The 21,690-nt window shown below is 39.6% G+C and overlaps 1 protein-coding gene across 1 annotated transcript in view; it reads right to left on the bottom strand.

The window, feature by feature from the left end:
- Positions 1 to 13,906: 13,906 nt before the first annotated feature.
- LOC135301681 (collagen alpha-1(XV) chain-like) overlaps positions 13,907 to 21,690 on the bottom strand; it is a 117,632-nt gene continuing 109,848 nt past the window's right edge. The window contains exons 36-42 of the mRNA XM_064421987.1: positions 21,155 to 21,219; positions 19,966 to 20,094; positions 19,739 to 19,798; positions 18,501 to 18,560; positions 17,450 to 17,635; positions 16,350 to 16,465; positions 13,907 to 16,026 (exon numbers count right to left, since the gene is read on the bottom strand). Coding sequence (XP_064278057.1) covers positions 15,810 to 16,026; positions 16,350 to 16,465; positions 17,450 to 17,635; positions 18,501 to 18,560; positions 19,739 to 19,798; positions 19,966 to 20,094; positions 21,155 to 21,219 — 833 coding nt within the window. The 3' untranslated portion in view covers positions 13,907 to 15,809. The remainder of the gene's footprint in view (positions 16,027 to 16,349; positions 16,466 to 17,449; positions 17,636 to 18,500; positions 18,561 to 19,738; positions 19,799 to 19,965; positions 20,095 to 21,154; positions 21,220 to 21,690) is intronic.

Below are 21,690 nucleotides of genomic sequence, written 5' to 3'. Positions count from 1 at the left end.
GACGCGGCGGCGGCGGCGCCGCCTGATTGGTCGCCGCGCCTCGGCCCCGCCCCCCGGCGGCAGCGGGCAGCCCCGACAACAACAGGCGGCGGGAGCGGGGCGCGACCCGAGCGGCCGCGGGGCGGGGCGGGGCGTCGGCGGGCCGGGCCGGGCCGGGCCGAGCCGAGCCGAGCCGAGCCGAGCCGAGCCGAGCCGGGAGCGTCCCCCCGGGGCAGATCCCGAAGGGACTCGCGTGGGGGGCTTGGAGTTTCCCTGCCCCTGGGCGTTCTGAGAGCGCTCGGGTGAGCGGCTGAGGCGCTGGCAGCAGCGGTGAGGGAGCCGCTAGCAGCTCTGCTTTGCGGAGCCCCGGGGCACCGGCCCCGCTGGAGGGCAGTGCGGGAGTCTGTGGGCAGCCCTCGAGTTGCCTCCGGAGCGGAGCGGTAGCGGAGGAATTGCTCCTCTCGGGAGGCGCTGCGGATGAGCAGGCGGACCATGCGGAGCCCCGGGCCGGTCGCTCCTTCCCCGCTCCTTCCCCGCGCTCCCCGCCAGCTCCCGGCGGCACGGGACAGCCCGGCGCTCCCGCGGCCAGTCCCGGCGCGGAGGGTTTGCCCTCCCGCAGCAGCGCTGAGCCCACAGGCTTTGTCCCCGTGCGAGGGAAGCGCGGTGCCAGGCGACAGGTGTAGCCGCCAGCTTATTGCACAGTCCGCACGTAACTTCAGAAGTTAACTGGGAATTGGAAGCAACCTCGCCCAGGCCAAATAACCAATTAGTGAGGTACACCTTGAATCTTACAACCTGGGGCAACTGGGATGTACTTTGTGAAGAAAATGACCGTGGCTGAGGTTGTCACTTCTAACCACAGCTTTATTAGCTTTGCATGGATGGCAGAGCAGGAGAAGAGGCTCTCCTCTTCCCTCTTGGGATCAGGTAACCTTTCTCCCAGCAGTTACCTCTTGCTCTGGGAATCCACCCGCCGTGCCAGCTCCAATATCTGACTGTTGTGTCCAGATTTTTCCACATTACTTGCAGTCTCTCTTGCAAGCCCCGTGCGCTGTCTCTGCCAGATGGTGCTTTCCCAGCTCACAGTGTTCAGGACAGCACTCTCCCCACTCCAGAACCACATTCACTGCCATGGCATGCTGATCTCCTGCCTCCCTTTTACTAGCAGTTGTTCAGCCAACGCTGCCTTTAGTCTTGTTGCTCCCACAGTACACTTCACCTGGATAAGAATCTTGATAATGTCATAGTTCAAAGTGAGGTAAATATTTATTAATTCATTCTCTTCCCCTTTCTCTCTGAACAACGATCAGTGTCATGCATAAACACATTCTAGTTGTATTTTCCCTCACCAAATAACATTTTAATGACATGCACTTCATGACAGATGTTGAACCAAATGTCTGGATTTTATATAGATTCATGCTGTAATGAACTACTGAAGCTGACAACACCAGGCAAATATGTTCTTAGTTATCCATATGTAGAAATACTTAGATGGCTAATCTTCAAATAAATATATTAGCATCAGGAAGAAACACTGAAGCACTCAGATAAATTGCTCAAATCCCGAGACACCTTTTAAATTCATATAGATAATTGAAACTATAAATTAAGGAAGTTATATGCTCAGGGGGAAAAAAAAAAATCCACTATTCATTTCCCCATTGCATATCTCCTGGGTTTAAGGATGGGTCACAGACTATGTCTCTGAAGGAAGGCAGGGACCAGTAAGCAAAGCATGGTGAAGGATTTTTTTTTCAGAGCTCCAGGTTCAGTCCTATGGGAAACATTTTGAATTAACATCCTGAGTGACATTTGGCTGACAGACACAGAAATAACTAAAATAAATAAATAACTTACAGGTACCAACTCACCAGCTAAGATGGATTTGGGTCACTTCTAGTAGTGCCACTACAAAGGAAATATTTTTTTGCCAGGCCTCACTCTTCTTTCGTATCACTCATGAGGTAAAGACAACTACAGAAGAAATATCTAAAATTATGTCATCCCCTGTCCTGATCCCTGGGCACCTCTCTCTGATCTGATACGTTAGACTTAAAAGCCAAAGTAAATGTGGGCCAGAAGCAAAGCTACTGAAATGGGTTCTGCATGTCCAGAATCTCCCCTTGGAAGCTATGCTTCCAAGATCCTTAGGACTGCAGCTTCTGGTCTTGATTAAGGTGGGGTCTAAGAACTTCTGGTTATGATACAGACTCTTGATATTCGATGGGCTCTGTTAGACATCTGGGTCTTGTTCTTGTTCGCGCCTTCACCTGTTAGCTCCCCCTTATCACTGTAAGATTCATCCTTGTATTTTTCCATCATCTTTCTTTCGCGCCTTCACCTGTTAGCTCCCCCTTATCACTGTAAGATTCATCCTTGTATTTTTCCATCATCTTTCTTCCACTCTTACTTCTGCTGTCAGTTCCCCTTTTCCAACAGTTAGGCCTCCCCCTTCCTTCTTTTGAGGTTCCATGACTGCTTCTGGTGCAGCAGGGGTTTGCTCATCTAGGCAGTATCTGGCATCTTTAGGAGGGCTGTAGGAGAGGTTGGATTCACAGGTTGAGATGCAAATTAATTCATGTTACATGTCCTGTTTGGTAACAACGAAATCTGCCTTTGTTTTTGCTATATAAAATGGAGCAGTTAAATAAAATTACAAATTAAAAATGATGTCCTGAAAAGATTTAAATAATTGGTTCCTTCCTATTTCTGCAAACAAATTGAATGCCAATCCAAAGAAAGTGAGGAGATCTTGATGCTCACATCTGATTATTTTCATCCTCTAAACATGCTAGTTAGTCAAGTGAGGCTAAGTCAGACAATGGCACAGTCAGTGAAACAGTTTCCAAGATATGCCTTTCTGTAAAGTGACATTTTGTTTAAGAAGAAAATAACTGTTCTGTAATCACAGATTCTTCAAAATTGCAATAACTGCTTGGCCTTTTCCTGCCAAAATAGTGTGGAAAAACAATTTCACAGTACAAATTTGCCAAGTTCAATAGAAAACAATGCATGACCATTGTATGGTTATGACATTTTAACTGGATGAATTAAATATAATTTTTCAGTATTGCCTTTAAAAGAACACTTAAAAGCACTTCTTAGGAACTGCAATCCTCAGTGCTTACTGAGGATGGAAATAATGTCATCAGTCAACATAAATTTAAAAGAACAGGCAACCCCCCCCATTTTTCCTAGCCTCATTTTTATAATAAACTAATGAATTTATGACATAATTATATTCCAATTATAGAAATATGCAATGAAAGTAATTTTGTTTTCATGCAAGGTAGAACACAAAGCAAGATGATACAGGAAAACCAAATGATCTGGATTTATGAGATTTGTTTAAATCATCCAATTGGTTGGACAGGTTTGAAAAATCCTTGCTTTTTAGATTGAGTAAATCAAGTTATTACACAGGGAATATCTTCAATTTAAACACTGATTAATTTCTTTCTTCTGTACTAGAATGTGACAGTCATAAGCACGTGTGCAGCACCCACAGGGAGAGATAATGAAATAATTAATCTTTACCTAGTGCTACTTTTATTTTCTGCAAGAATTCTTGTCAGTGTATGAGCACTACTTATGTTTCCTCTTCTGGAAGATGGAAAACAAAAGAATTGCAACTGCATGAAAGTTTCAAATGGAACTCTGTACTTCTGGAACTCTGTGCTCCACGAAGTAACTATGTAGGGCATTGAAATAAAAGCCTCTTTGGAAAGGGACAAGTGAATAGAGAGACAATTATACAAACCAATTTGTTCTATAGGTTAGTCTTTGAGACAGATCAATGATATGAATATTCTTGTATTATAAGCTGATTTAATTCCAAAAATGGGTGCCAATAAACATTTTTTTTTCTTTAGGTTTTAAAGTAAAAAAAAATATGGAAGTGTGATAGGAAATAATATTAATGGTAATGACTAATATTTTCATTTGTCTTTTGGTGTAAGAGGTACTGTATCAGGGTAATAAAGAATCTCTCACAGTGTATGCACAATTAGTGCTAAAGCAATAAAAAGAAAAACACCTTTATTTTTATTGCTTTATCACTAATTGCTTTAGCACTAAACTAAATTTTTACAGTTTTCTATGGTACTTTAGCTACTTTCATGGTAAGTAGCTAAATGTTATGTTTGTTTGTTTGGAAGAACTGGACATGAGTCCATCAGTGCATCATGATACTTACAAATTACTTTTACCAAGGAACTCAGCAAGAGGAAAAGTACTGAATGTGTAACATTTACCAAAATAGAATAAGTTATTGATAAAACCCCAACATTGCCCTCTCCACCTAGTCCTTGATTTTTCCAAACAGTTTTACTCAAACTGAAACAGAAAATATCAAAGTGCTTATTAGTGTGCAGTTTCTGTATGTACACAAACCAGAAAGTTTCACAAAGGCCTGTGATCTTTCTACATCAGAGACAAGCAAAAGAACCACTTTTTGGAAGTCACTGCTTTATAAAACACTCAGAATTACTCATTTTATATAACCCTTATAAACATTGCCTGATTTGACTCATCAGTGTTTCCAGAACAAAATACTGTGAGATCTTAGTTATTAAACACCCAGTTAATCATCTCCTTTAACTGACGGCCAGTTACAGCTTAAGATGTATGAAGCTCTTTTTGCTCTTAATTCACTGTGGAACACTTTGTATCCCAGAGTTATGAGCTGAGCAGCCCAGCAATGCACCACACAGGAACACAGCTGCTTGATCCCTGCAGCAACAGCCACCTTATTTCACAGATAATGGATTTGTGGACATCGCAGTGTCGTAGGTTCTTCAGGCAGATCTCAGTGACAACAATGAAACCCCTTAAATGTGGTGTTTCATTCCAGCTTGTAGAGTCCATCAGCTGCTGAGCTGGTTTATTACATGTGTCCTAGTGCAGCTTCACTTGAAATCAGGTATGATCTATTCACAAAGAGAGGTGTTGACAGTAAGTCTCCTTACAGAGAGGTCTGATTTATGCTGGAAGTAGGGAAGAAGTGTGTAGTCTAAGACATGCTGCTAAACACTGTAGTGACTAGGGAGACTGGAAGCTTAGGGAGTGGCTGCCAGAAGCAAAAAGGCTGACATCAACCATGTCTGGAAATTGCTTGAGACTGTTTGTTATTATCTGTTTGAAGGCCTTACATTGCTGAAGTAACTCTCTAACTCTGGTAACTCTGAAACGGCAGGGGCATCTCACCTACAACTGCAGCAAAGGATACATGTGTTAATGTAGCTTGCCTCTATTTAAGAAAGGATATTTCTTTTCCTGGGGAGGTACAGCTTTTGCCTTCTTGGACACTGCCCATTCTGATTTGATGGTGCAAGTAATAATGCATATCATTCTGCTTATCAAGGAAAGTAATTTTCCTCCAGAGACTGGACTCAGTTTTGCCTAGAGTGGGGAAGCAGCACCTTTGGTAGCTGACCAAAAGTTAATATCTTTCTGGCAATGCACAGATCATGAGGTTTTCTTACTGTAATTCTCTGTGCACCCATTAGCAGGCAGGCATACTATGGTGTTAACAAGCTTGATTTCTTCTTCCATAGAATAAAGGCTCATATCAGACAATAAACTTCCTAGAGTAGAAAGCAGGAATTGTGGTGACAAGCTGCTAAGACCTCAAAATTAGTTTTGGGGATCTAGATCACAACTTGGATTAAATATCAGTTATCCTGAAAAAAAATGCAAAAAATCGAGTTTTTAAATAAAACTTTCACTTTGTTGTTCAAACAACATTTTGTTCATATGTAGTTTTGAGATTGTGCAAGTCTTTCATTATTTTTACATTTCCAAGGGACATTATTAAGAGGGAAGATTTTGACACTGGACCTATATAAAAATAATAATTCATGATGTTTTCAGGTCCAAATTAGCATGGGAATTCTGCTGAACGACATTTTTCTGGTTGCAAATAACAATCACTTCAATCTGTTTCTCAGAATTCTGTTTCTCTATTACAGCGGTCATTTTCCATCAGCCATATCCCTTGAGTATGATTGTAAAGGCTGACTTTTACCCAAGAAGTCTTAGTAGTCTGGATACTAGATTGCTGAAGAAACTGTCTCTCTTGAGAATTTAGGCATGTTAAATTGAGATCCTAGATAAACTAATATCCTAGAACTTTTGAAATAGCAGTGGAAAAAATACTTTCGTCACACCTGAACAACACAACTGCCTGTTGTCAGTGGTATTTAAAAGCAACCACTGCCAAAAACCAAGAGAAATGCATTCCTAATTTAAAGACAGGATAATATTAAGGAGGAAAAAAAAGAGCATTTGAAATGAAGATTAGGAGCACGTCCATCATGGCACTGGATTATTCTGCCAAAAGAATACTGGAAATAATGGTAGTAAATATATATATTTATTTGATCTAAAGAAGAATAAAAGATGGGAAAGGAAAAGCCCTCTTTGGCAAGGAGATAATTTCAGTTCAACTAACTGGTCATGGCACTATTTTGCAAATATTAATGATTGCATTACAAGACAGAAAATGCAGAGCCCAAATAATGTTCAAAATTCAGTAGAGCAAAAGATTAGAGTATATCTGTGTATCATTCTGTTGTAGATTAATTTCATAGAGGAGGTTACTCCTTCTGTAGCTGTAGTTGAAGCCATGAGAAATCCAGATTTTCTTGGGAAGCTGGATGCTTTTTTTTTTTTTCCAAGTTACATATTTTCTCAGAACTTTCCTGAAGGTCAAAGGACTGTGTAAATATTACATTTTAGAGACTGGCTGGAACTCTTTTTTAAAATACAGTTTTAGTTTCCACTTGAATCAACTCTCAGAAATGGCTTGGCCCACAAACACACCAGCATTAGTTTGTTCTTACGGCCTGGCTAAGAGATGCTTCCTAGCATTTGTAGGACAACTGTTCTCTGAGCCTGAGAGGCTATGGAATTCTGCCCTCCCATCTGCTGACACCTGCCCATGTCTCATCCACAGAAACAAAATCAAAGAGCAAAATCAGAAAGAGACAAGTATATTTTAGTTTGAAGGGGTTTTTTTTGATATACTGTGCTTTCAGTGGGATTTCAAGATTTTGAGGGTGGGCATAAGGAAGAATGCAGGACATGGAAAACGAAGGCGTTTGTGTCTGGTTGAACTGTCTTTAGTCTATTTTAGCCTGCTACTGCATATTGATCTACTCCACACTATCTGTAACCTGCTCTAAAATGGACCCATTTATGTGGAGCTTTTCCTCCATGTATGAATCAGGGACAGAATTGCATTCCTTTGGGCACTGTTCTGTTGCCACAAACATGAGATCATCCTTTCTCTTGGGCCACACCATGCCTTAGTCATGCCTTGATGAGTAATCCTAATTCTCTGGATATTGCTTTCCTGTGAGCAAAATGAGGAAGAAACCGTGTGAAAAGGAAACTGCCATAGACCACTTGAGCCTGAAATGCAGTGTTTATTTGAAAATTGCTATCAAAAACTGTAAAGGAATAATTGGGTATCATCAGGTTCCTGTCCTGTTCTGTACTGCTCTAACTTCGTCCTGTAGTTAACTTCTCTGTGTGATTCCAAGCTGGCTTTAAAGGGACAGTGTACTGAAAGTGCTGCTGTACTTTACTGATAATAATGAAGGACACTGACATATTTTCCCAGAAGTAGTGGAGTGGGTGGGTTGTTATCCTATTCTTCTCTTGCTTATGAACTAGGATTAACTTTGAAGCAGGCTCTAATTTTGTAAAAACAAAAGTCACTGCTCTACTTCTTATCTTGACCAGCCTTTGATTAAAATATGTGTCAGTAGTTTAGAAGTAACTTAATTTAGATTAAGCAGCAAAGTCTTACCACTGTAGCTTTTTTACGGTTGAGTGCTTAAGTACTCTGCACAATGTAGAGAGAGATACTTAAAAATTAACAGAAGGTTTTGAAGCAAGGCTGCCTACAATCTCTCCACACAGTTAATAGATTCTATCTATAATCAGGGTATTCCTGCAGAAGTATTCCAGGGATCTGTTACATTTTGACATATTGTTCTAGTGGGAAATACAGGTTTAATGCCCAAGCAATTTGTGCTCACAGACCTTCTTTGCAAGACTAAGGATATTTGGAGTGCTACTCAGGGTCTTTTCTACTGGAGCTACTTCTGAATTCCTATTCATGAACTACGGAAAGATTCTTGCTCTTTAATAGCCTGAAGTGTCAATGGCAGCACAGTTGCCCATGGATGTCTTACCTGTGACCAAGGAGAAATATGAGGACCATGAATCTTGGACATGGATACAGAATCCTTTCCATCAGTGTGTTTGACATCTATCAGATTCAATTTGGCTTCACAACCACCTCCTCCTAGTTCACTCTCCCTTTTGTAGATCTGACTGTAGCCAGTGCTGTTTACTGCCTTCATATTTGTTTTAATAGAACCTCTACAGAACTGATAATTCTATATCTCCTTCTAGCTTGTCATTCATAAAGTTGTGAATTTACCACAACTTCAGAACATTATTATTCCTCCTCCCCAGTCCTTTTGAATTGTCTTACTGTGCTCCCTTCCCACCTTATATCTTACCAAGTGAACCAGTACAACAGGACACAGCTGTGACTATTTTGATCCCTCCTCTAGATTATTCATCAGTTTCTCTGAGCTTTTCTCCTGTTGATGAGCAATTGGGTTTTTATAAGAAACATAACATGATTCAGTAACTTTGATGGAATGAGTAGCTTATTACCTGTCATTATATAGCACCCAATTGGGAACAGGACTTTGCAAAGGTGTACCTAAGGCTTGCAGAGCCCTCTGATTTATCATCAATAATTAGGCTGGGAGACTTGACTTTCTTTAAAAAAAAACAAACATGCACATTAGTAGGTGACTGAGTTAGATGCTGCTAAATCATCTTGCTTCTCTCCCTCAACCTTTCCTTTGTCAGAACAGAAATCTTCCATCAGGAGATAAATTTTGAGAGGCCCAGCCACAAATTTATTTTGACTTTCGTGGCAGTTACCTCTATCCATCAGCTGGACACTTTCCTGATGTAACAGAAAAGAATCATAGCATGTGATACCAACATCTGGCCTTCTCAATATGGAGGCATAGACATCTGACCACATTGCTGCACCTTCAGTTTGTTTGCTTGCAATTTGAGATCGAGCTTTGAAGTTAGCTTAGCTGTACTTTGAGCAGGCAGTTGGATTAGATGACCTTCTGAGACCATTTCCAATCTAAATTATTCTACTGTTCTAAGACATATCAAGCTACAGTAAAGTGAGGATAGTGATAGTGAATAAACATTTAACTATGAATCTCAATGAATTCTGGCTTTTAATAAGTATTTTTTTAAACTTTTGAATAGCTGCCTGTATGTCCATTTCTGATTCAGGTAGATTAATGCATAGCATCAGTTTTGGCTGGATTTTAAGCCTTTGCACAAATAGCAGTCCTATGTCTGTTCTTTTGAATTTCTGTAAGCTTTATTTGGATGAAAATGGAGATCGAGATGGAAATTCTGCATGATGAAAAGCCTTTTAAATACCATCCCCTCCCACCCTCCAAGCTTAAGCTGTGTCAGTGGTATATGTTTTAATTACTCAAATAATCTCTGAATAATTTTTTTGCCATATTAAATTTTAGCATGCTCTTCCAAACTCTTGAGCCAATTAGCTTCGGTATATTGGTTTTGGCTCCAGATATCTCAACAAAAGAGGCAAACAGTCTCAGGATATGTTTAAAAGACCTTAGCTTGTGAGTGTATGATGTCAAAATTGATGTATCTTCCTGATATAGACTACCTCCAAATCCTAGATGTTTGAGATCAAGAACAGAAAATGTCCAAGATAAATTTGTGGTTTAAGAACAGCCTTGCTATAATGATACAGAAACTTTGCCAAGTAATAGTGTGGGAAAAAGCTGCTGAGAACAAGTCAGCTTCTTACTCTGTAGGCAGAACCAATGGCAATGAAATAGAGTAGTGAATACTTCTGAAATAAACTGTTCACATATGTACCCTAGCGACTTCCCGAACCCAGGGACTTGTGAAGGTTCAGAGCCCACTGGGTTATACCTTCTTGGAAGAAAACTTTGACTTCAAAATAATGGGATCAACAAACTGGAAATTTCTTTGATGAAGCTGATGAACAATTCCCAATTCACTCAGCTGAAAAAGGGAAAGGTAATATGCCTTTGGGTTTGGTTTTGGGTTTTGGTCAGCACTGCAAAAAGAATTTAGTAAACACCGGAGTTCAAACACACCACTCACGCTACCCTAATATGGTGTAGGATCAACAGATGCAGTCTTGCATTCCAAAGTATCAGGGAGGCTTCTCATAGGGGTCTGAAAGGGTGTTGGGTGATTCTAGGAAGTTGTGTTTTGTGTCCAGGCTAACCTAAGCACACCTCCAGCCTCTGAAATGTTACTGAGAGGATGCTGCTGATCTTTGAATGAGAAGCTGTTCAGTAGTGCTAACAGGCAGGCTGTGCACACAAACCTCAGGGCTGATCCACCAGCTGGGGTAAAGCACAGAAACAAAAACCCTGTTTGCTATTGAAGGCATCATGGTAGTAATCTGTTGTACAGGATGACTGTATCAGTAGCCTTTAATTCTCAGGTGTTTGAAATATCCCAGCTCTGTGAACAGTCAATCCACGCTCTAACCAATGTGCTCATCAGCGTTGGAAGAGGTGAGGATAATGAAATGGCACAATATATCTATATACAGCTTGAAAAACTTTGTGTAGGACAATGATGGCTTTAGGGGGTGCTCTGAATGAACACAGTCTGGACATGGGGTTTACATGAATGGAGAATGTTTGCAGGAGGAATGTATGTCATAAAATTTGGCAAAAAATCATAAAGAACCATTGATGTGAATTCTGTGGGCAATCAGACATGTGTCCTGCAGTCCCTCTACAGGATTTCAGTGGCATGAGGACTCCAGTTAACCCTGAGACCAAGCACAATGCTTAAGCACCTGTGAATACAATGAAATCTGTCTATTCCAAAATAGTGTGGCTCTTTCAGACTACCTACCAGAGTAGTTCTTGGCACATGATCTCCCCACATATCATCCCCTAAAGAAGTGGCTGGGAGGATTACAAATGGTACTGACCAGAACCAGAATGTCAGGGAACAGTTCATCTGTCAGTCAGATGTGATATTTCTGCTAATAGCTCTGCCTTGACTGTGGTAATTTTCTAGTACAGTGTTAGCCTTTGGGATGAGACTTGCCTCAGTTGAAAGGACTTGAGGCCTGCAATGTGAAAATATATAACTGTAGAGCAAAGCTAAATACTGGCAAATCATTTTTTGGATGTTAAAACAAACCCATTCAACTCAGTGGGGAGATAATGTTTTTCCAATAGTGAACACATTCAAAGTGCTCAATATAAAACATATCTTTCCTGCAGAGGCAATGTCATCATCATCCTGGCTTGAATTTGAATGTGGTCTTAGGTACTTGTTGTAAGGTCCAACAGGGATGTCAACCCCTCTTCTGCTGAAGCATTACTAGTATCCCTGGACAGGCTGAGGGAAGGTTATAAGTCACCTCTGATCAACAACCAGAGTGTGATGCTGAATTGATCTTGTATGTATGTTGTGGCTTAGCCCTGACTGGCAACTCAGCCCACACAGTTGCTTGCTTACTTCCCTCAGGGTGGCATAGGGGAGAGAATTGAAAGAGTAAAGATGAGAAACTCATGGGTTGGGTTTGATAGATAAAACAAAAACCACACACATGTGCAGAGCAAAACAAAGAATTAATTCACTACTTCTCCCATTTTTGGGCATTGTTAAGCCATACCCAGGAGAGCAGGGCTGGAATGGACTGGTGAAGTTGTGACTTGGGATGACATATGCTATTGCTGGAATTATTCCCCCTTTCTGCTTCTTTGCCCCATTTTATAAGCTGAGCATGACGCCATCTGATATGGGATAGCCCTGTGGTGAGCTGTCCCAGCTGCATCCACTCTCAACTTCTTGTGCTCCTAGCTGCCTTGCTGGTGAGAGGCAGAAAAGGCCTTGGCTCTGTGTAAGCCCTGATCAGCAAGAACGAAAACTTCTCTGTTTTAACAGCACTGTAGTCAGCATACGGCCAAAACACAGCCCCATACCAGCTACTGTGAAGAAAATGAACTCTACCCCAGGCAAACTGGCATAATGTAGAAATTCCCACAGCCTGTGCTGTCTGTAATTCCATTACTGTTTTTTGCCCACACAGGATGAGGAAATGTTCTGACTTTGTGTTCCCTCTCCCCTATGCAAAGTCTATTGCTGCTGGGGCTGAGACATCCACTGTGGGTGCACCTCCAAGTTAGGCTCTGTGTACATAGAGCCATTCATTAGGAACATTAGGAGTAGAACAAGGTGGAGTTATGGTGGGTGGTTTTTTTTTTTTGGTTTGGTTTTTGTTCTTTTTTTTTTGGCTTTTTTTTAAATATGGATACAGGGAAGGGAATATGATAGGAAAAGTTTTAGATTAACTGATAACAGTGGAAATTGCAGGTGCAGAATAGGCCTTTTAAGATGCAGCAAATAGCAGCCCTCCGAATGGTTAAAAAAGAGAGGCCAGGTTCAGGTTAAAGTATTGAAGTAGTTAAGTAGATGTTCATCTAGAAGTATTTCTATCTCTGGGCAGCTACTGTTGAAGCATTAAGGAGACACAGCAGAACTGTTAGAGTGCAGGCTCAAATTATGTATCAGACCAGCAAATAAAAGCCAAACCTCAATCAGTTTTTTTTTTAAGATGCACAGTTAGTCCCAGTATACCAAAATGAAACTGAAATTCTAGCATCTAATTTTTTAAAAGTCTAGAAGATAGGTTCTCTTCTCCAAGACAGTAGTGGAGTGAAAACAAGACTTGCAAGTATTAATGCAGAAGTAATACTTAAATCTCAATGCCAAAGAAGAGGAACTTCTTGTGGAATCTTCCAGGCAGGACATACTGCAAGTCGTTCTTTCTTCTTTCACTGCACAGCTCAGAAGCAAGGCTGGCAGTCTTTAGTTACACCAAAATGAGTTTTGTTAATTGTCAGTCCCTGGAAATGTATATGCTGCACTGCAGAAATTCACAGGTTTGGCTTGATTATAACAGCAATGTGAGGAGAAACTGCTCCTCTCCCTGCAGTTCTTCTGGGCAGAACAGCATGCTACTGATAGAGGGAAACATGACATGGTTTGTGATTGCCCAGAGAAAAGATCCCTGAACTGAGAAGGGCGAAAGACCTGCTGATTACCTACTGCTAGCAAAACCAGTGGGCCAGATCAGGATATTGGGGTGTTCACAATTCAGTACAATTTGGACTGCTAAATTGATTTCTTGTGCAGTTACTGTTTTCAATCTTGCTCTAGTGCTCTCTTGGTGATTACTTTGCCTTATACACAGTTTCTTACCTGAATTAGCAGATGTTCTTCCTCAAATGCAGCTGACCTTTGTATTGGAACTGTGCTGAAAAAAGTACTCTCCTTTGATAAAGAAAGCTAATTTATTCTTAAGTACTGGGCTAATTTTTTTTCTTTGTCATATCCTTGATGAATATAATTTGTTCTTTTCAATTATACTTGGGAATCTAAAGAACATCACTGGGCTTGAAAAAAAGTGTGTTATTTTCCCCAAGGGAAACATCATATGTCTAATAGACCTCTCATGCCATTCTCTGGTAAAGGTATCTCCCTTGGTGTGTGAGCAAGCCTGTGAACTCAGCACCACAGCAGCTCAGGTGGTGCACAGTTCATGCTTTGTATTCAGTTAAATGTGTGCAATAAATTGCTGTAGCCTGCAGGTTAATCTTAGAGGTGGGAAGCAAACATGGAGAGTTTTTAGCAACTTATTGATGGTGCTTGACAATTTCAGTTCCTTGCTAAGCTCTGTTCAGGATACAAAGATGGGTTAGCTCTGTGGAAGGACTGGCACAAAGATCTCTGGATGCATTTTGCTGGACCCAACTTAAACTCTAGCTCAGTATCTCCTAAAACCTGCATGTTTTTATTAGTCTTCGCTTGTCCCCCTTCACAGAGCTTTTCTGCGTGACCCCATGCCCCTGCTACCTCTTGTCACTGCAATTCCAGGCAAAGGGACAGCCAACTTCCTGAGTGCTGCTTGAGCTCAGGAGAGGAAGAGCGGGCACTGATGTGGATGAGTGGCTGCAGGCTGAGACCCCACTGGCCTGTAAAGGATTAAAAGTAGATGGTTCCTGCTTGAAGTAGGTAAAAGCACTTCATTTTTCCCCCCTTGATCCTTCTGTGACTCAGAGCAAAACCCTGTTGTACATAAATAACTCTTACAGCTCTGTGAACCGGAGCAATTTGGCACAAGAATGGCTCAGTATTTTAGAAAAGTTGACTATAAATGAGTGCAGTTAATTGTTATACATACATTTTAAATGTAATAAAAATGGCTTTTGCCTTATTACCATGTTGTAATAATGGAGTAATTTACATTCTTTGCTTTTCCAGAAAAAAATGAAGAAATCATTCAGCTGACCATGGGAAATAAGTTTTTATAATCAATTGGAAAAATAAAGTTGTATTTCAAAATATTTAGTTGTATAATTATATCATTTTAGTATTGTAAGTGTAATTTTGCTTTTGTAATTTGCTTTTGTTGACAAAAGCTGTCTAGTTATTTACTACTCTATTTGTCAGCAAATGAACATGTGTTTCCAACATGGATTCTTGTTAAAATCTTTAAAAAAGTGATAATGTGGAGTTTGACCTCCATAGTCACCGCCTAATAAAACATAACTAAATATGTTGTTTAAAGTATGCAGTAAACAAATAAATCAGCAAAAGACTTCAAATATTATGGTGATACTGTTAGTGAAGAATATTACAATTTCCTGATCATTCCTATAATTGTTTCAGTTATATTAACAATTCTTTAATTATGTAAATGTCAGAAGGGTAAATTCACAAAAAGGAAAATCACTTTACATATAACTTAGTGGGATAACAATGTGTAGAACCTATTTTAAAGAAACCATGAGAGACATATTTCATTCTTCAGTCTGACACAAAAGGAAATTACTTCCTCTAGCATGCAATGAAATAAATAAAGGTCAGATGGTTCATTTGTCTGCATTTGCTTTGTTCAGTTCTACCAGTTAAACAGGATGTTTTCTATTAACATTGCTTTCAGGTTTCCTGGTAACAATAGCACCAAAATAAAGACCAGATTTTGTCAATGTGAAATTTACTCCTCCTGAATAAAGTCTTATGCCTAGAATCTGCAAAGAGAAAAGCTGAAATAAGATGTGGGAGCTACTATATTTCTGTGTAAGCACCAGGCTGAGATCCATACAAGTTTACAGGTGTCAGGTACTTGGCTTCCACCAAAACTCAGAGGAGGTGAGTACCTTTGTTCTTAAAGCTTTGTTTTGCAAATGCAAGCCCTGTAAGGCAAAAGAGCATCTCAGTATTCACTGTATATATGAGTATATATGAACGGTGCCTTGGGCATCCAAAATCTATGCAAGTGAAAAGGAGAGCACAGAGCATGCAGCTTCTCAGCTGTGAAACAGCAGCCTTGCTGAGCCACACTGCTTACTGACAGGCTACTGGATCTTCCTCACAGACCACACTTGGCTCATGCCCTTAGGCAACCTCCAGCTCAGGCAGAACATGAGTTAACTGCTGGCAAGCTTCAAACTGCATGGGGTTCAAGGGGAAGTAAGGGCTTTAAGCCAGTCATGTGCACTGGATGGTCCACCTAACTGGAATGTGGTTTGTGTTGAGGTATGTTTTCTTTGTCTATTTTTTTCCTGAAATGTGCAATTACAAAAATTAAAATATTTACATCATTACAAATGAAATTTCAGTGTCAGCTTTTTCTGTTGTCAAATGGAATATTCCTATGTGCAGCAGGTGAATTATTTTCCTTGGGGATCAGAGACAAAACTGTTTTCAATACAGAGAACAATAAACTGATTATTACAGCTATATACTTTCTGGTCAAGAAGTTTCCCTGTGTTCAGAGGCGATGCTTGTCCCATAGCTCCCATATCAGCTGTGTGCCAGGCTTCACAGTAGCTGCTAACCAGTCGGATCCCATTTGCAGTTGAACCATGCCATATTATTTTTTGAGGCCTGAAAGGTAATGTTAAGAAGTTATTTACTGGAAAAGTCTATTTTACTTTATTCAACTGCACACCTGTATGTGTGGTGGTCTGCATTCCTTGTGCTTGAAGCAGAGTGGTTAGGTAAAGATGAAGACAGAAAGGAGAGAAAGAAAAGAGAACACAATCTGATATCCCATTTCTAGACTATCAGAAAAGGGAAAGAAAAATAACATAAAGAAAGTGAGAAATTTCTATCACACGTCTAGTAGCCCAAGATACTGCTATTAATTCTTTTACTATCTGGTAAAAGTAGAAAAAACATGTAACATATAAATGATAATATCAACTCACCAAGATGAATCAGTCATGACATTTCTGCCATCAAAGGAGTATATTGGAACATGAATGTTGAATTGTCCACCATTTCCATCAAATATAGATTCCCAGTTACTGAAAAGGGTTTCTCCCTGTTAAAATTTCAAAGCCACTTTTACAAAAAAACAAAATCCCTTATCTATACCAAATAGTCTACCTTCATAGACTTATATGTAAATTGAAAATTTTATCTGCATTTAAGGACACTTGTGATTTAATCTTTCACACCAGTTTCTGCATAATGTTCCTGAACAAACTTGTCTTGTCTGTCAACTCTATGCAAAAATAGCTGTCTGGTCCATGCCTTTGCCTCCAAGTTGTCTCTCTGTTCTGCTGTCACTCCAAAAATTCAGTTTGATCATCCCCTGTCCTTTTCCTCCTAGGGTATTGTTTGAAAAATTGCTTATAACTACTGTAGCTATATGTAGAAAAAATATAGACATAAATTGTACTGGAACTTCCGTTAAGGTCACAGTTATGTGAAAAGTGTTGCAAACATTCAGGGAAAAACCTTTGCATTTGGCTTCCTCTCAAACTGCTTTTGAGTTTTTCCAGTCAAGATTGAAACAACATTGTCTTCACAAATTTCTCTCAAGGCTCTGTGTTTGCATGCATTTCAGAGCAGCATCCGTTCAACATGTTCCAAGCATCATGTGTTATTCCTGTAGGTTTCTTTGGCCGCCTGTCCTGGGAGCCAGCCAATGCTACAAAGACATGGCTTGTTTTCCTCAGTTTTAGAGTGTGTCTGTTTATGTGAGACCACAAAATGACTCATGCTCTAGACTCTCCTCTCTGTTCTGTTGGGGTACATCCAACCTCATACCTAAGCACAGAATTTGCATTTTTCTTCGAAATGAGTAAAATAGGCATTTTATCCTATGATCACACTAAAAGGTAGGACATCATAACTTCATCACTACTTCTTTGTTTCTTGAATCTGGCTGTGAAATATGAAGCAAAGCTGCTTCTTTATAAAACGCAGTTTGGGCTGAAACTTAGTGCTTTTGCTATTTTCCAAGATTTTTGGGGAATCCACGGCCTATCTTAAAAAACAAGCACTAACTACCCATTTTTACCTGAAGGTTGACTACTGGCAAATGGTGTCGGTCTGTTTTTCTGACAACTGTGGCCAGATCTTGCAAGTGTGATGAGAGGAAGGCTCTGTAGGTGGATGTCAAACCGGCAAGCTGGGCCTGCCGAAAACACTGAAAATCTGCTCGCATGTCACCAGACAATGGGAAGTTCAAAGCCACCAGATGCAACTGGAAGAAAAAAGAAGAAAGGGGACCATTTAAAAAAAATTTATGACATAGGGAAGATACTTCCTGGAAATAAAAGAGTGGCCCCCTCCTCCTGCCAGCACAGAACACATACCCTTCATAAGAGGTATGAAAGTTATTTGCTGCCATAACATTACATTTCTCAGAGCCATGAGATCCTTAGCAGAAATATCAATTTATCTTTCAGTGTTAAGGAAACCATGAATATTATGTATTCCTAAAAATAAAAATCTTTTAGAAGCATCTAATATTTTCAATTGGAAATCTTGGAGTTTTCACATGAACAAAATCACAAATCCTGCAAACATGGAAAAAAGTAGTAAGAAACGACTGGGTACCATTTAAAAATAGAAGAAGTAGCATGCTTAAGTCAAGCAGCACAAATGCAAGAACTAATCCACATGCTTCCTTTTTATTTCTTCTGGTTTCATTTTTAGATATGTCAGTTACCTTGCTTTCTTTGTCTAAATATTTTAAAGTATTTTAAATAGAGGCTTAAGTTCTCAAGTGTTCATCTAAACCATGCAGCACCACAAAGACTGAAAATATTGTAACAAATATTTTAATTATTTGTAGCACTATTGTTAGTTTAGAAGTTACTCTGTATTGCAACTACAATCACTAAGTGAAGAGGTATTCCTAACTCAGTCAGGAGTTTTTTTTCCTTTGAGTTGAGAAAGGGGCTGGGATGATGAAAATAGATCTGGAGGGAACAATAGAAGTGTATTTGTAAATTTCTGAAGTAGAATCTGAGTTTGAAGAGCAAATATCACAACTGTCCCTAAAGATGCAAACTGTCACATTACAAAGCATGGCTCTGCAGCTACAATACAGATCTCATACTTACTGCTGGTTTCACGTTGTTCATATTTGATACTGGTCTCAGTGCTGGAATAGACTGAAATCCCTATTATTTGAACACAAGCCAAAAAAAAAAGTTAAATATCAGAATTTTACACACTCAGTAAATTTTTAAAATAAAAATTTAATTACACCTGAAATTCTGCATAAAAACAGCCTGCTCTTGGTAGGAGCTGAAGAGCAGTTGAGGAAAATCAAAACTGAAAGGGTAAGGAGGATGTGAAAACAGAAAATGTAATGGGTGGAAACACTTCTCAACCTCTTAATTGTTTCAGGAACAGTAAAGTTTTCTTCTCTAGTTATGGCAAGTATGAGTAACAAGCCACTAGCTGGAGCACATGGGAAACTCAGGTGGTGTCAACTGGAGGTTACAGGAAATTTTTTATAACTTGAGGTCTAGACATTTTTCCAGTGTGCTAGGTGAACTTCTCCCTGACCTACTCTAACCTTTTTATTTGTTTCTGGCCATCTTCCTTCTTACTGCTCCTTCCTAGTACTCTCTTGCCCTTTAATTTTCTCAGTAGATCAATTAACTTATCATCAAAAAACCTTCTCTATTCCCTTTGTCATTTCTTGGTATTCATCCTCCCACAATTTTTTGGGACAGACAGCATGTTCACATGCAGTCTGGTACAAAAACTTGCAGAATGGGGTCAGGCCTAAACTAACAATTGAGGCTTTAAAGAGCACCCTCTGCACACTGCGGGGTAAGCTACATCCAGGTGATGATTATGGTACACTGAATACATGAGTACAACCTTTCAAAGAAAATCTGCTTTTCTGAAAACCTTTTCTGACCTTCCTTGAAGGGGATCAGGGCTTGATATGACTGATTCCAGGCTTATGAAACAGAATTCTCTGGGTTTGTGGGTTTTTGTTTGTTTTTTCTTTTGTTTGTTTTTTGGTCTCTTTTGTTTTGTTTTGGGGATTTTTGTTTGTTTTTTGGTTTTGGGATTTTTTTTTTTTTGTGGGCTGCTTATTCTGCTTTATTCTGCTTTTTGTAAATGTTGCTTTCTGTCTTTAGTGTTTGGAATCTCAGAAGATACTGGAAACAGATGACTGTCCAAAGAAATCAATCTGCAAGCTTATGTAGTGGTAGGATGCTTATTTTGAACTGACAAATCTTGGTGGAAAATCACATTGTGCAGAGATCTGTATGCTACTTCTGCCAAGTGTATCACACATCTACACTCAGTTTTTCACAGTCCAGTATTTTGTACTTACATGGCTTGATATGGCTGGAGGAGGAAGGCTGTCAGCAGGGATAGGAATTAGCTCACCAAGCTGAAAGAAGCAAAAAGGAGATTAGAACAAAAACATATCACCAGGAGCTTCTGAATTCAAAATAAGGAGTCTTTGCACCCACACTTCTCTCCCTCTGTAAAAATACGTCCCTCACCTTCATTGTGAGGAAGGGAGTTGGAAAAGATTAGGGTGTAGTGCAATAGTACCTGCAATTTTCTCCATCCTTTCTGAACACGGATAAAAACCTCACTGGTTTCCCTCAGATAGATTAGTGTACCTTCTGCTACATAATGAACTTTTTCCAACATACCCTCAATGTTTTGGAATGTCGTAACCTGTCAAATAGGAGAATGAAACATACTTCATCAGACACATCACAAAACATTCACAAAACACACAAAACATCACATCACACAAAACATTCTGCAAGTTAAATAGTCTCATTTGGATACATAATTGTCAAGGCTTCTTCCCCAGGAAATGCTCATAAAGTCAGTTTTATCCATAAAGTCAGTTTAATCCATAAAGTAATATGAATATCTTGCTACTTTGGCATACTGGCATCATCATTCTGTGTATTGTAGTAGAATGACAGTAATTTTTTACTAATTTTGTGCAGAGTGAAGATTGTTGCACTCCTACGAATTAGCATCCTGGGTCAAAATTGTAGAGTTCAGAAGAGAATTGCAGTAGTTTAAAACTGGGACAAATTTCAAGAAAGTGCAATAACTTTAACTTTTTTTTTCTCATTTCTTCATTGTCAGAAGGCATATGAACACTCTGTAAATAATGCAGATCCTACTAGAGAATTGTATATTTTTTTATTAGTCTTAGTTTTGACCTAAGTAAGCTCAAACCTTCTGAGACAGTAGCTCCCAGCCTGCAACTACAGTCTTCTGTCTTGGGGCATCAGTCTTTGAACATTTATTTCTCCCCTGAGAATTGCAATGAATGCCCTCTGCTAACTTGAATAGGGCTTTTGGGGGTGGTTTTCTCGAGCTTTTTTGGTGGGTTTGTTGTTTTTTTTTTTTTTTTTAAACTATGAGTTCTTAATTTAGAAACTACTGAGACTTCTGCCATATCTGGTTTTTTTTTTGGTTTGTTTGGGTTTTTGGTTTTTTGGTTTTTTTTTCTTAATGGATATCTTAGACCAAATTTTGATTCATTTCATAATATAAGAAAAGGAAACAAATTTACATGTAGGCTCTGGCACAAGGATTTTTAGAATTCCTAGTGAAATCTACAGTTTGCATCTTAAAATTATGTGGTTTATAAAACATTCTATGACATAAAAACACAGGATGGAATTTTCACTCCTCTTTCAGTGCTACCAGTGACCACCAAAAGTTTTGAAGAACATTTTCTATAGCAAACTTCCTTATTTTGCTCTCTTACCAGATTCCTGGTGGCAGGTGACCCTGGCTCTCCAGGAGGACCTGGTGGCCCAGGCATTGCAGCTGCTAAAAAAGAAGACAAGCATACAATACATCCTGAAGGTCATCTTTTTTGAGAGAAAATGTGAGTGACACAAAGAAAGGACTTAGTGATGGTGTCCAGGAGCAGCAGAAGTTTTAAATAGCCATAGTCATGTCCTTAATAGCTCAAGTCAACTACAGAAAATATATTCTAAGGATTTTTTTAAGAAGCAATGACGGAACAGTCTTTCCTCTGTTTTTTGGGAGGTTAAGGCCAACAGATTGCACCCTGTTGTAGAAACTGCAAATGAAGAACAAAACCCACTTGAACTGACCAGAATGCTATTCTGTTAGCTAGTGCACATAGAAGAGGAAGAACTTTTTGCTCCTGCCCATATAAGCTTTGAGGGAGTCATAACATCTTTTGCTCTAAAGGCAAACAAAAATTTACTTTTCCTTAGATGAAATATTCATGTGTGTAAACTCAGCTTGTGTTGTAAAACAAAAAAGAAATTC

Source organism: Passer domesticus, chromosome 1 (genome assembly GCF_036417665.1).
Source record: "Passer domesticus isolate bPasDom1 chromosome 1, bPasDom1.hap1, whole genome shotgun sequence".
NCBI classification, from domain to species: Eukaryota; Metazoa; Chordata; class Aves; order Passeriformes; family Passeridae; genus Passer; species Passer domesticus.
Note: the sequence above shows the minus strand (reverse complement) of the source record. Positions and strands in the feature narration are given on the sequence as shown.